The sequence below is a fragment of the Belonocnema kinseyi genome, chromosome 7, assembly GCF_010883055.1.
Source record: "Belonocnema kinseyi isolate 2016_QV_RU_SX_M_011 chromosome 7, B_treatae_v1, whole genome shotgun sequence".
NCBI lineage: Eukaryota > Metazoa > Arthropoda > Insecta > Hymenoptera > Cynipidae > Belonocnema > Belonocnema kinseyi.
This window is the reverse complement of record NC_046663.1, coordinates 94,317,933-94,333,004: the sequence shown is the minus strand read 5'-3', so window position 1 is coordinate 94,333,004 and position 15,072 is coordinate 94,317,933. Positions and strand designations below refer to the sequence as shown.

Sequence of the window (15,072 nt, the reverse complement as noted above, 5' to 3'; positions counted from 1 at the left end):
TGCAATCATGAGAATATTTATATTTTTCTAAATTGAAGTCTGCACTTGAAAAAGTCTGCACATAAAAAAGTACATTGAGCTTTCTAATTTATCTACTCAACTTTAGCCCTTTTCTCGGGTGGGTGAAGGGTGTGTTGCAAATTAAATTTATTCCGATTGAGTAGCTCTCCTGAAAACAATCATCACGTTGACAGAGAAGGTGAAATGGGGCAACATGGTTTGAAGTTAAAATGAAGGTTATATCAGTAAGATCAACTTTGTCAGTTTGCGGTGTTGAAAGTGAAAGAAGTCGAACTACGGTTTTCAATATTTTCACCTTGCACTGAATAACGCTTAAGCTGAAAGAAGTTGAATGTGACGACGAAACTTCGACTGGAAATCAATTTGAGTGCTAGAATTTACTTCATAAGGGCGACGGAATATCGCCGTGCTGCCGCGCCTGAGACCCCTTGTCGATCCCCACCAGCTTTATATTTTAATCACATTTTTCCGTTTCAGCTTGTAATATAATATTGCGGAGTGTATATAATAATGTATAAACTATAATCATGTGCATTTTACAATTGTAATTTATATAAATACATTAGTTTGAAACAGTTCAAAATCCCATAATAAGTCTGCATTTACGTAGAATGCTTGTGTAAAGGATACGTGTGTTATAACCTTCAAGGCGACGCGGCGCAGTTAGGTTAATTTTTTTTCGTCTGCTAATCTGACTGCACTAACTTTTACCAAGTCGCTTACTAAATCAGTACGCCAGTCTCTCTCGACATTACTATAGCCTTTGCAAATATTTCAATCTTCTGCAAATATTAATGAAAGAAATTTCGAATTTTCCTTTACCGAAATTAGTAAGAAGCTATAATACATTGCTTGCTGGTTTACTATTTACTACTCAAAGTAGTAAACATTACAAAAGTAAAGTCTAGTCTGATTTTTAGCAAATATTGCGCGCAGCAAAAGGTTTCTCCGTGTAGTCTTTAATGATTGTGGAAAATGCTGAAATGAAGATGAAATCACAATATCGTTTCACCTTCATTTCGGCTGCAAGACTTGTAAAAACGGTAATAACTACAACTTTTTCAGTCGAAATGAAGACGATAATACATTAGCTGACATTGAGACTTTAACTTCATTTCATCTTTATTCACCTTCATTGATGAAAGTGAAAGAAGTTGAAAGTGACGACGCAACTTTGACTCGGGTGGGTTACCCGCACACGAAATACGCAGAGCTCGGGTTGAATTTAGGCGCAAGTAGATTTTTTCTCATTTTTCTAAAACAAATATGACAGTAAGACAACAAGGATCAGGATATTGGTAAAATATTACTTTCTTTGTTCAGCATTTTTAAAACTAAATAACACAAGTTTATAGAAGATTTCAACTACTAAAGCAGTGGGGGTCAACTACTAATTTTTTCATATTGAATCTCAAATCGTATACAATGTCTTTGGGTCTGTTTTAGTAGAATCTGTATAAACTTTGAAAATAAAATGAAAATGAGAATAGAGTTTATAACAGTTTAAAAAAGTGTCTGTGTCTATTAGCGGAAATTTTGTATATTTTTATCGTACGTAACAGGAAAGTTTTCAAAAATTTCTATTGAGAGAAAGTACTAACATGTATATATGGAGCAATAAAATTAATAATAGTTTCCTTGAAAGGCACACATATTATTTAGACTTGCCGTTCATTCAATATGCATTTTTTCCGAATTCTTATTTTTAAACTAAATAAAATATCGTGCGAAAATTTTGGAAAATGAAAAAAATAGATCAGTCCACTGCTGTATGGCCTATTGGAAATCGTATTTTTTAAATAAAAGCTGTTCTTCTTTAAGTTTTGTATGCTCATCTTATAGCCAGCATCCGAACAGATAAAAGCATATCACTTGTTTTTAATTAGGATATTGTGATACCTTTCTATGAAAAGCAACTTTTACTTTAAATTTAAAAACTTTTACGGGCTATAGAAAGCGGGGTTTCATATATTTTCTTCCATTTTATAAAATTTGAACACGATATTTGATCTTAACTTTTTAACAGGTTGCTGAAGCTACAACAACGTTTTGCAAAAGGAACAAAATACGTTTCTTATTTTACCACGAAGCAGTGGACCTTCTCTAGAGTTAACGCAGAAAAATTGTTCACAACTTTGCCCCCGAATGAGATAACAGTCCATCCAATGGATCCGTCCATTATAAACTGGAATGAATATTTTGAAGATTGTGTACTAGGCACAAGGAAATATTATCATAAGGAACCTGACAGAACCACAGAGGAAGCACGTAGACGAATTATGAGGTAATAAGAAATTGTAGTTCGATCAATAGTACCTACAGTATATTTTTTAAATATTTAATTAGATTATGAAAATTTCATTGACTATCTATTTAAGAAACTAGAAATTTATTAATTTAAAAAAGGTTTAATCTGATATAATTATGAAGTATCCAGAAAGACAAAAACAAAAAAATAGCTGTCACGAGATCTGGTATACATTTTTGTCGAAAACCTAAAAAAGAATTATTTATACACATTTTTTGTTTGTATGTGAAAATGTATACGGACTTAAATGTTCCTTAGTCCCCTTTCTTTATTGTCGCAAACTTGCAGCGCAATATCACATTTCGTGTGGAATTGGTAGGATCAAAAGAAATGTCGGTAAAGTAGGAATCGGATAATTGTGACATGCTGTTAAAAATTTTGAAAGGTATCAAAAGAATGCCCAACATGTCGAAGACATGCGAAGTTATTGCAAAAAACAAGTTTTGTCCCATGCATTGTCCATTGTTTACCCCTCTGCGCTCGACGAAGTGAGGTTAGATGTCGATGAAGTTAAAATGCCTAATACAATTCTTTTCTTATGATTCGTGGGAAAGCGATGGATATTTTTTTATTTTGAAAAATGAATTTTAAGAGAAAATTGAAAAATATTTCAAGACATTTCAAAAGGTTTTCTACATTTTCGAAAGTGTGTACACGATTTTAAAGCAAAAATTTTCAATTTGCAAGAATTACGAAATTTAAAAAAAAAGTTCAATAAGTGTAATATATAATTTAGAAGTTTTAAAGCGATTCATATATAATTTTAAAAACTTGTAGATTTCCATTTTTATAAATGTGGATTCTTAATTATTTCGAAAAAAGTTTTTTTTTTAATTTTTAAAAGGTTTCAAGAGAATAAAAAAACTTTAAGATTCGTGGGAAAATTGAAAATGATTTTAATTTTGAAAAAGGAATTTTAAGAGTAAATAAAAAAATATGTCATAACATTTAAAATAATTTCGAAAAAGTGTAGAAGATTTTAAAATAAAAATTTTCAATTTTGGAAGATTACAAAATTTTAGAAAAAGTTCGAGTAAGTGCGATATATTTCGAAATTTTAAAACGATTTATATATAATTTAAAACTTGTAAAGATTTCAGTTTTTCTTAAGGGCATGTAATACTCGGAAAATTGTGGATTTTACCAGTTATAGGTTCCCCCGGCTTTTTTTCTAGAATAATAAATATTTTGTCTTAAAAATTTGGGATAAAATAAATATAATTATTAATAAAAATTATAAATTATATTATAAATAAATATACATAATATACATAATAAAAATATACATAAAAAATATACATAAAGTATATTATAAATAATATTATAATCAATTATAATTATATATAAATATAAACTGTAAGTATATACACATGCCCTTAAATGTAGATTCTTTAATATTTTAAAAAAACCTTTTTTTTGTTTGAAAGGTTTCAAGAGAATAAAAAAAAAACTTAAGATTCGCGAAAAAATTTCTAATGTTTTCTTTATTTAAAAAAAAATGAATTTGAAGAGAAAATTGAAAAATAAATGAAAACATTTCAAATGATATACTAAAATTTCGAAAGAGTGAAATCGAAAAGCTACACACGCGCATGGCGCGCGATTGACGATGTTACTTTACATAAAACAGAGTGCATTGACTTTGTACATTCTCATCTTTCTTTTATTTGCCCGATAGGTTGCAAGTTATCTCCAATTTAGTACCTTTTCTGAGTTTCACTGTTCTGTGGTACATAACTTGCTGGACCGGATGTTCTCTTACGACGGGGGCCCTTCTCAGTGCAGTAGTCATAATCTTCATGATTTGGATATAAAATTTATTTACATTGTAATAAATAAGAAGTTATATTTATCCTTATTTGTAATAAATTTGATTATATATCGATATTATTATTAAGGTATTAATATTAGTTGATATTATTATCAACTAATAAAAATTTGGTAGTCTGGTTGATAAATAAAATTACGACATAAAATAAAAGAATAACCTCAGTAAAAGCCGCGTCTAGCACGAAATTTGGTGAACGTAGAAAAAATATTTTCGGAGAGCATAGAGAAAATGGGAAAAGAGCGGCGAGGTTCACCGAAATTATGTGAGCATAGCACAAAAATACTTTTTGTAAGCCGACATTTTCGAATAATAAAAATATTGTAAAAAACTAAATTAATAAGTACCTGACCATTTAGTATAATGTATTAATATCATATCGTTGTTTTTAACTCCAATTTACAAACAGCATTGTTATGCTTTTCTTTCGTTTTTTTTTGGTTTCGTACATAAATTGATAAAAAATTTGTTTCGAATTTAAATTTTGCAGAAGAGACTTTCTATATCGTATACGATTGGATAAACCAAAAATCACTACTGAACAATTTGAGTTTGTTTCCAAGCTAAACGAATTCTTTGTTGATATAATATTCAAATTTTGTATTTTATAGGTACCCTATTTTATTTTCATATAGTTTCTATAAGTTGAATTTCGTTAAAAACATAGGTGATATTTTCTAAAAGTTAAGCTTCCGTATGAAAAAACACTTTAGTTAAAAATGGGATATTAGGTTGGAAAAGTTGTAATTTAAATATTAATAATTTTATAATGTAGATGTATTCACGCAGACGGATTTTTTGTTTTTAAAAGAAAAACTTCTAACGTGTGCCTCAAGCTATTTTAAATTATATAACTGCGAAACTGTTTTGCATGAAAAAAAAGAAAAAATATTAATTTAGTTTTAAAGGAGATTCATTTGAAGGGGTATGGGTTTTAAGATACACACTTAAAAAAATATCTGGTAAAAAATAAGCAGAATTCTGGTTAAATATGCCCTTATTATTTTTTATGATTAATTTAATCAGAAATTCTGATTAAAACCATAAGAATTCTGATTACTTTAACTAGAAAAAATTGTAAGGGCATATTCAACCAGAATTCTGGTTGATTTTAGCAGACATTTTTTTTTAGTGTAAGATTGCGAAACTTAATGAACCAAAATACATCTGATTTTTAGAACTTTTAAATGCTGACGGCCCTACATTATACTCCTTAGATAAAAATTTACCACGTATTTTTTTATTTTTTCAAAAATAACTATTTTTATCATTTGTTTAAGGCTTGTGAAAGAAGGAATTGTTATTTAAAAAATATACAATATTTTATTTGTGAAAAGAAAAATTATGGAACAATTCTTTTTCCATAAGCTACAATTCTACGAGGTGAGATTTTTTTGAATTCTTAAATTTACGATTTTTAGAAAATGCAACTTGCAAAGTGCATTTTTTTCACTGATATTTTTTCTTTTTTTATTATAAAATTAATTGTTGGCCTTTCTGTAAATAGCAATATGAAAAGAGCATACAAAACAGTTTAACAAAACTCTTTTTTTAAGTAAATAATTAATTTAATTGCACCCCAAAGTCTTAAATTTAAGGATATTCTAAATAATGTACCATATTTTCGAAGACAATTATTTCTGTCCTTTAGCATGAGGGCAGGCTAAAAATAATTGTATGAACAAATAAATAATCTCGTAGAACTTTTTTGTATTGTATTGTATGCCTTTTATAAATTGCAATGTCACCCAAAATGTATTGCTATTTTACAATGCCGGATTCACCGTTGTAATATTTGTGATTTTACAGTATAGGTATTGAAATTTTACTTACAATGCCGTGTTTGCAACTTTACATTATGCTTGTATTGTAGAAGTATTGTAGAATCTCAAGCATTTTTACATTATAATTTTTAAATCGCATGCGTCACCATTTTTTAAATTAAATCATTTTGATCTAACGTGCAAAATATATAACATAAATATTAACGATAAAGAACTTCCATGCAAGAGAAATAACTTCATTTTGCTTTAAGTGAGAACACAATTTTATAAGATGTCAAAACCAAAAAAAGCATTAAGAATTTTTGAATAATTCTGAAAATTCGGATAATATGTATAACTATTTATATTCAATTGACTCAAAAGTAATTTCACTCATAAAATTATTAGAAAGTTATAAATTTACTGCGTCGATAATTTGTTATTACTAATAATTTAAACTCAATAATATGCTTAAAATTAAACTAAGGACACAATTTTATTTCTAATAGAAAGCTTTACTTTATGAACAACATGAAACAAACAATATTGATAATTACTAATAAAGTACTTCAACTAATGAAGAAGCCTTTAAAATTGTTTATTTCTTATGTTAGTTACAGTAAAAATAACTAAATTCATCAAATAAATTACAATTACAGTTTTCTGACTGCAAGCAGGAGTAGAGTTTCTAATCTTTTTAGTTTATAACATACAAGAATCAAAATGATCTTATATCAGTATAATCAAATAGTATATATTTTGATAAATTTTTACATTCTCATCATTTATGATTGAGAAAGTATTAGAATTGTCCGAAATTTGACACCACAGTTTTTCAACAGATCTCCACGTTTCGAGGCCCCCTGAATCCGTAAGTCCTCGCTGTTTATGTTTCGATCCCTCCGAGATCAGTCCAAGGTTATTTGAACGTAACCCCCGACACTTGACTGAAATCGAGAGTTTGGTGTATTAGCATGAAAGTATCTTGCACGGCAATATTTAATTGATCGCAGTCGTGAAAGACGTTTTTTTGGTTTTCATCTCTTTCTTGTACCTATAGATTTTTTAATAATGTTTGAATTATTAATTTCATATTTTTTCGGATATTTCGTAAAATATTTGGAAATTCCAAGCCGCAAAAAGGGCTTTGTAGTGGAAATGGATCTAAAAAGGCCAGTTCAAAATTGAAAAGAAGATTATTTTTGACAAATAATTGAAGGGTCCGCGGTCTAAACCAGTTAACTGACATTTTTTTCGAAATTGATTTTTTTTGTATTTTGTGGCACATTTTTTATATTCAGTTAATATCCCGCAAACGAAAAGGTAAAATTCCTTTCAGTTTTTACATTCTCACTCGAGAAGGTATTAGATTTTTGTAAAATTTAACCCCCCCCCCCCTCCAGTTTTTGTTAAATTTCTACGTTTTGAGACTCCCTGAATACGAAAAACAGGTTTTTACGAATATGTTTGTCTGTATGTCTGTCCGTGAGCACGATGACTTGTGAAAAAATTGTTCTATTAAATTGGTGTATGGTACACTCTTTTAGCGTCCTAAACTTAAGGACAAGTTCGTTAGCCCGCCATTTTGGATAAAAATTCAAAAAGTGAGCGCATTTTAAATATTTTTGAGAACACTTTTTTCTAAATTCAAAAGTTCTCTGTACGGATATTCATAGTATACAGAAAGATTAACAATTTATCCTTATGACTTTTCTCAAAAAACCAAAAATTACCAGAGATATAGCATTTACAAAATTCCAAAAAACACGAAAATGAACATTTTAAGCTATCGTGCGTTATGCACGATATGAAAAAAAAGACAAGAAAAGAAAAACGTTGCTTTTTGAATGCCCTACAAGATAATCATAACAACTTTTTGAAATTTCTTGAAAAATCGTAAGTTCAAATTTTGACAGCATAAAAAATAGTGAAAAATCCAAAAATTACATTTTTCGGTCAAACTACGCAAAATACCGTAAAAGATGATTCGACAAAAATGGTGCATTTAAAAAAGATCTAGAAATTTGTTAACATGTTTAGATCTCGGACCCTTCAATTTTAAACTGTCTTATTTTCTAATAAACTTGGTCAATGAAGTCGCTAAATGATTTCTAACAGTATCTTGTATATAGGGATAACATTTTACATTCTCATTAGAGAAGGTGTTAGATTTGTGTAAAATTTGACCACCCCAGTTTTTGTCAAATGTCTACGTGCTGAGACCCCCTGAATCCGAAAATCAGTTTTCATACTCATGTGTCTCTCTGTATGTCTGCCTGTCTGAATGTATGTCTATCTGTGATCACGGTAACTTTTTAAAAAATCATTCTATCAGATTGGCCTTTGGTACACTCGTTAGGTGTCCTAAACTAAAGGTCAAGTTCGTTAGCGAGCCATTTTGGATAAAAATGCAAAAAGTGGGCACATTTTGAATACTCTTTAGACCACTTTTTTTGAAATTGAAAAATTCTCTGTACGGTTATTCATAGTATTCAAAAATTCTAACAATTTATCCAAATGATTTTTTTCATCAAATCAAAAATTACCGGCGTTATAGCATTTACAAAATTAAAAAAAAACACACGAAAATGAACATTTGATGCCAAATAACGCACGATACGAAAAAAGTACAGAAGAAAAATGTTGCTTTTTGAATGCCCTACAAGATTATCATAACAACTTTTTGAATTTTTTTGAAAAATCAAGAATTCAAATTTTCACAGCATACAAAATAATGAAAAATCCAAAAAGTACATTTTTCGGCCAAACTGTGCAAAATACGGTAAAAGATGACAGAACAAAAATTGTGCATTTAAAAAAGATCTACATATTTGTTATTAAACACTTTTTGATAGGTAGCGTAGGTTTGGCTTTAATCACGAAAAACATCATGAACAGTAAAAAAAAATATGCCCGCTGCGTGGGCACATTCTTAACACAACTTTTGTCTTTCAATTTCTTTTTAATCGCGTGTGTCGGGGTTCAAAAAATTTAATTTGTTATGTTTTTAATGCTATTTTTTACGATTAAAACCAAAAACAGAACCGTCAAAAATTATTCATGACAAATAAATTATTTTTACATTCTCATCGAAGAAGGTATTAGATTTGTATAAAATTTGACATCCCTAGTTTTTCTCAAAAGGTCCACGTTTTGAAAACCCCTGAATCCGAAAAACAGATTTTTACGAATGTGTATCTGTATCTGTCTTTCGTGATGTCTGTCTTTATGTTTGCCTGTCTGTTCGTAAGCACGATAAGTTTTGAAAAAAATTAATCTATTAGATTGGCTTTTGGCACACTATAAAATATAAAATTTCAGGGATAAACACGAGTGCGAAGCACGAGATACGTGATGAGAATGTGTTTGTTAAAGTCGAAGGAGCTTTAATAAAAGAGAATTCACAATTACCAAATCACTGTTTTCGATACTTTCACCTTTAGTTTTAAAAAGTCTGTGCAGACAGATTGAGCACGCAGCGCGAGGTAAACACATTATCGAGCACGAAGCGCGAGATCCAACAGTCGCTCGCTCTAGGCGCGCTCAAACCTGCGAGCCACGCGCGCAGCGCGCGATGAGACTGTACCCGCGAGGCGGGTAGATTTTTTGTATCAGAAATATAATATAATACCAATATGTATAAAGCAAAAGCTTCAGCTCATTATGAGTACGCAATATTAATATCAATGCCAATAAGCGTCACAGATATAGATATTTATCAAGGCTTTTATATAAGCAAACGTAATGATTTTGCCCTTTCACTCTTTTTTCTTGTATTTCGTAATTTTTTTAAATGTATTGAGATTTAAAATAAATAGATACTGAGTTTAATACCAGTGTATGTAATCATAAGTTGGCGGACTAGGAAAAAAGGTAGATTTTCGACAAATTACATAAATTTGCAATCTAATAGTTAAATGTTGTTAACTGGGAAAGATCAACTTTAAACCAGAAATGGAATAGTTACATTTTAAGTTTAACAAATAAGTTTCAATTAAAGAAACGAGTTTTCTACAAAAACATTGAATTATTAATAAAGAATGTAATAGATATTATTTCAATCAACAAGATTTTAATTAAAAAACAGTTGAATGTAACTATTAGAGAAGAATTTTTTACAATAGACGTGAGTCCTTAGGTAAAACAGAATTACACTTAACTCCCGATACAAGAAACCCCGGTTTACGATCTTCATAGAATCGGTTGTCTCCAAATTTGTGTGATGAGAGGAGCCGCAGGGCCGAAAAACAGGTGTTCAGCCAAGCTTCAAAAACAGCTTGAGGGTCGCACTCTCAGCTCGGATTTAGGATCAAGACCACTACAAGCCATGCCCAAAGCCGTTCTTATATCGGGAGTTAATTATATTTTCAACTAAAAGGTGATTATGATCCATACAGAAAATGAGAAAAATATTCAAAATATAAGTTTTATTTTAGAAAAATATATTCACAAAAAATACATTGTATAAAAATTATTTTCTCTTATGTTTCATTATTATTTTTTCATGACTAAAAAGCCAAAACTTATTAATATAGGAAAAGATAGTTATAAATAATAATTTGTTTAAACAATTGGGTTTGCTAAATTTCATTAATTATTACCCACTCTAAGTGAAAAGTGGACAAAAAGTGGAAAATTGTTAAGAAACTGAACTTTCTACCATTATTTTATAGAATATTATTACGATAAATAATAATAAATGAAATTTATTATTGTCTCGCTGTAACTGAAGAGTTGAAAAACATTTTTTAAATGCGGAAAAGTTGCGAGTTTCTAACTCATTTCTAAGAAAAAATTATTGAAAAAAATAATAAACTGTTTACACAATTTATGTAAACATCTTATTATCAGTAGAAAGGAGTATTTTACTGATTAGAAACCACTTGTAATCGAAAAAGCACAAAAAATGTTAATTAGCACCAAAAACTTAAAGAACGTAATTTTTCACATATGTATGCTTTGTTTTTTGGAACCCAATAAAACAGGCTTTTGGAAGAGATATTAAAAAGTAATTACACCAAACTCTCGTTTTCAGTCACCCCGTTCTCAGCCTTCCTACAACTGCTGGCTCCATCAGGGAAGTAGGGCTAGCGCGGTTGCGACATTATACACATACATATATTCCAATTGGAAATGAGTCACGCGACCCTCACTGTTTAGGTTTCTGTCCCCCCGAAATCTGTCCAAGGCCATTTGAAGGCAACTCCTGACACTTGTCTGAAAGCGGGAGTTTGGTGTATTCATTTATATTCTATATATATATTATATTCTAATTTGAGTTTTTAATCTTTCTTGTGGTGACAAAAAGCTGAAATATATGTATACCCAAATATTGACGATCCTAGATAAAATATACAAAAAAGTTATGTTTTCTTATGAAAAATAAGTATTAAACTGCATGGGGTTTTGCGTAACCTAAAAATATAATTTTTTAAACTCAATTATTTTTTGTCGATTCGAATAAATTTGTGGGGAAAGGCATCAAATTAGGGAAAACAATGTCCAATGCACTTTTGTATCGCCCTATTCCGCATAATAAAAAAACAAAATTTCTAATGCCCTGAAATGTCGAATTTCTTTATAAAAATGGTTCATAACAATGACAAATGTTTTTGGCCGAAACTCTATTGTATACCAATTTTATTTTTTTGATAAAACGAAACGATTCCACAAAAATAAAATTCTATGGATAGAAATAGCAAATAAATGAATCTATATCAGTATCAATAACGTAAACATGTAAAAATAAATGCCTCAAATTATTTTTTTCTCCTTCAACGGTTAAACTGTTCACTGGAGCAACTAGTAACGAATTAAATTCAAATAATATAAAATCATGAAAATTTTTAGGTTAGAAATTCAGAATTCACGAGTGCCTAATGGCAAATGAAGGGTCAAACTACAGATACTTAATGTCAACAAAGAAAGAATCTATTACGAAATTAATACGAGATGACAGAAAAATAAAAATATGTAATACCTGTTTGCTTCGGGAAACTTCCATGGGCCTCCGTTCCTGAACTGCGTCCCTCTCTTTGCCTTCTTTCACTCAATCCGATAAATCTTTCTCTCTCGATCTCGCACGTATCCCGTTATTTTCTCCTTTTCACACTCCCTCTTGTCTAGGAAGTCGGCTTGTGACGTAGCGCATGTGGCGTCGTTTCGCATGTGTTGGACTGGATGAGAAGATTTCAGTTGTAGTTGATTTTCAGTGTTTGTCGTTTCTGCTACAAGACGTCTCATGAGCCTTAACCGCCTTTTCTAATTTGAGTTTTGAATCTTTCTTGTGGTGACAACAACCTGAAATAGGAACGTTGGTAGAATTCACTTGCGATTTATCCGAGTGCAATGGCATCTTCGGCGGTCGCAGATTTTTTCCGGGATAAAAACGTGTTTGTCACGGGTGGTACCGGTTTTCTGGGTGTTTGTCTGATCGAAAAATTACTGCGATGTTGTTCGGGCGTGAAAAATATCTATATTCTTATTCGACCCAAAAAAGGCAAGGATATTCAGGAACGACTCGTGGAGTTGATGAAAAATTCGGTAAGTCTGATTTAATATTTTGTTTGGTTAGATTTCAGACTAGCCGTTGCATATATAGTTTTTATTTTTGGGACGTAGAACCGTTGGAACCGTTATAAATGATTCTGTTATCTTTAATTTACTAGAAAAGAGATAAAATCTATAGAAGAATTTTTCGAGGAATTTTCAAATTCTGTTTTAGTGCAAGTCTGTTATAATGACTACAATTTATTTCATGTTTTATCTCTTAAATTCTAAGGTACAGGTTATGTAAGAACATTTTATATTTTATTGATTTGATTAAGTTTTAGGTATAATTTTCAACAATTGTTTAGTAGACGTAACAGTGAATGACAATATAACGAATAATAAATATATTGTCAAAGGATAAAAGAAACAGCAATAATTGACACCTGGTTTTCTTTTGGAAACTACTCCATGATATTCATTTTTAATATTTCATAATCTGTGTACACTATCAAAAATATATTAACAGTTATATCAAAACTAATTAATTCATCAGACAAATTTATCACTGATAATAATCGAAAATTTACTTTTAATAATAAAATAAGTGTCCAAAATCAGAGAAAACAAATACAAAATAAGGTTCACCCATAAAAAAGTTTAAACTGCGGGAGCTAGTCACATTCCTTATTCCTTTCCATGTTTTGCATACTTAACGACTAGCAGCCCTGTAGTTTAACTAGAATGACAAATACGTAGTTTTACATTCTAATGTGGAATTATTGATTTTATTCCAAAAAATATGTTTCAGATAACCAAACGAAAACAATTATGTAATTTTAATTATTCGCAAGTTAAAAATGTATGTAGATAAATGACAAATATTCACTTAAAAAAATTAAATATGCCTAACAGTAAATTAAGTGGAAAATGATCATTATTATTGTTTATTAGGATAAATCAGTCAGTTCAGGGAATGTGAGAAAATCCTGAAAAATTAGCGAATTTTCGATAACCTAAAGTTGAAGCTAATTTTATTTTTTGTTTTGAAAATTCAACAATTTTGGCAAAAAAGTCATTCTTCTTGGTTGGAAATTCGATTGTTTTGTTAAAAATTCGTCTTTTTGGATTGAAAATTCACCTGCCTTTGTAGAATTTGCATCTTTTTTGGTTGAATTGAGCTCTTTTTTTATTTAAAATTAAGGTCTTTTTTGTTATAATTTTTTTTGTTAAAAATTTATTTCTTTGGTTGAAAATTGCTTTTTTTAATAGAAAATTAATTTGTTTCATTGGAAATTAATTTTTCTTGGTTTGAAAAATGATTCATTTACTGAAAATTGTACTCTTCTATTGTTGGCTGGCAAATTGACCTTTAGTTGAAAATTTGTGTATTTAGTTGAAAATTGATCTTTTTTATAGAAATGTAATCTTCTTGGTGTAGCATTCAACTATTTTGTTCAAAATTTGTTTCTATGGTTGTAAATTTAACTACTATTCTGTTTTTCGTAAAAAATTCATTTCTTTGGCTGAAAATTCGTTTTGTTTTTTGGTTAAATTTTGCTTTCTGATAATTTAACCGTTTTATTTTTGGTTGAAAACTTATCTTATGTATTTTCATGAAAATTTAATTATTGGATCGGAAATTCATTTTTTTGTTTTGCATATCCATCATTTTACTTAAAAATTCATTAAAGTGAAAATTTAACTATTCCATTTTTTGTGGAAAAATGATCTTTTTTATAGAAATTTAATCTTCTTTGCTGAAAGCTCACATGTTTGGTTGAAAATTTAACTATTTGTTAGAACATTTATTTAATGTGGTTCAAAATTAATTTTATTACGGGATATTTCACTATTTTATGTCAGGATAAAAGTTCATTTCTGCGGTTGAACACTTTTTTTAGTTTGTCTTATATTCATGTTCAAGATTTGTTTCTTTGTTTGAAAATTAATTTTTATAACTGATATACATCTATTCTATTTTTCGTTAAAATTTTATCTTTTTTAAAAAGTGTTGGAAGTTTTATGACTACGGGTAATTATTTACCAGTAGTTAGCGTAATAGTCACATAAATAACACCTATTAATACATTTTATCGTTCTTAGTTGAAAATTCATGTCTTTTGTTGACAATTTTTCTATTTTGGAAGAAAATTAATTTTTTGGCTTGAAAATTCAAGTGTGAGGTTAAATTTTTTGTTTCGTTTGATTCATAATTTTAGTTTAAAATACATTTCTTTGGTTGAAATTTAACTATTTGGTTGAAAATTCGTATTTCTTTGGTTGAAGATTAATTTTTCAATTGAAAATCTAACTATTCTATTTTTTCTTGAAAATTTATCTGTTTTTAGTTAAAAATTTATTTATGTTGTTGTTGGAAACTCATATATTTTGGATTGAAAATTCAACTGTGTTGTTATACATTTATATTATTGGGTTGAAAACGCAAATATATTGCAAAAAATGTCTCTTTTCATCTTAAAAATTCAACATTTTAGATAAGATTTTTTTTCTTTATCGAGTAATATAGCTTTCTTGGTTGAAAATTCATGTTTTTTAATTACTCTGTTTTGGTTAAGAATTAGACTAATTTTTTTTTAATTCATATTTTTTATTTAATTCAACTGTTTTCGATTAAAAATGAAAGTAGTTTTGGTGGAAAT

General features: G+C 29.1%; 2 protein-coding genes across 2 annotated transcripts in view; both read left to right on the top strand.

Annotated features, from left to right (window-relative positions):
- LOC117176558 (putative fatty acyl-CoA reductase CG5065) overlaps positions 1 to 4,143 on the top strand; it is a 61,013-nt gene extending 56,870 nt beyond the window's left edge. Inside the window, exons 5-6 of the mRNA XM_033366813.1 lie at positions 2,048 to 2,305; positions 4,008 to 4,143. Coding sequence (XP_033222704.1) covers positions 2,048 to 2,305; positions 4,008 to 4,143 — 394 coding nt within the window. The remainder of the gene's footprint in view (positions 1 to 2,047; positions 2,306 to 4,007) is intronic.
- A 7,903-nt stretch (positions 4,144 to 12,046) lies between these two features.
- The window catches only part of LOC117176192 (putative fatty acyl-CoA reductase CG8306), a 28,382-nt gene continuing 25,356 nt past the window's right edge, over positions 12,047 to 15,072 (top strand). The window contains exon 1 of the mRNA XM_033366298.1: positions 12,047 to 12,463. Coding sequence (XP_033222189.1) covers positions 12,269 to 12,463 — 195 coding nt within the window. The 5' untranslated portion in view covers positions 12,047 to 12,268. The remainder of the gene's footprint in view (positions 12,464 to 15,072) is intronic.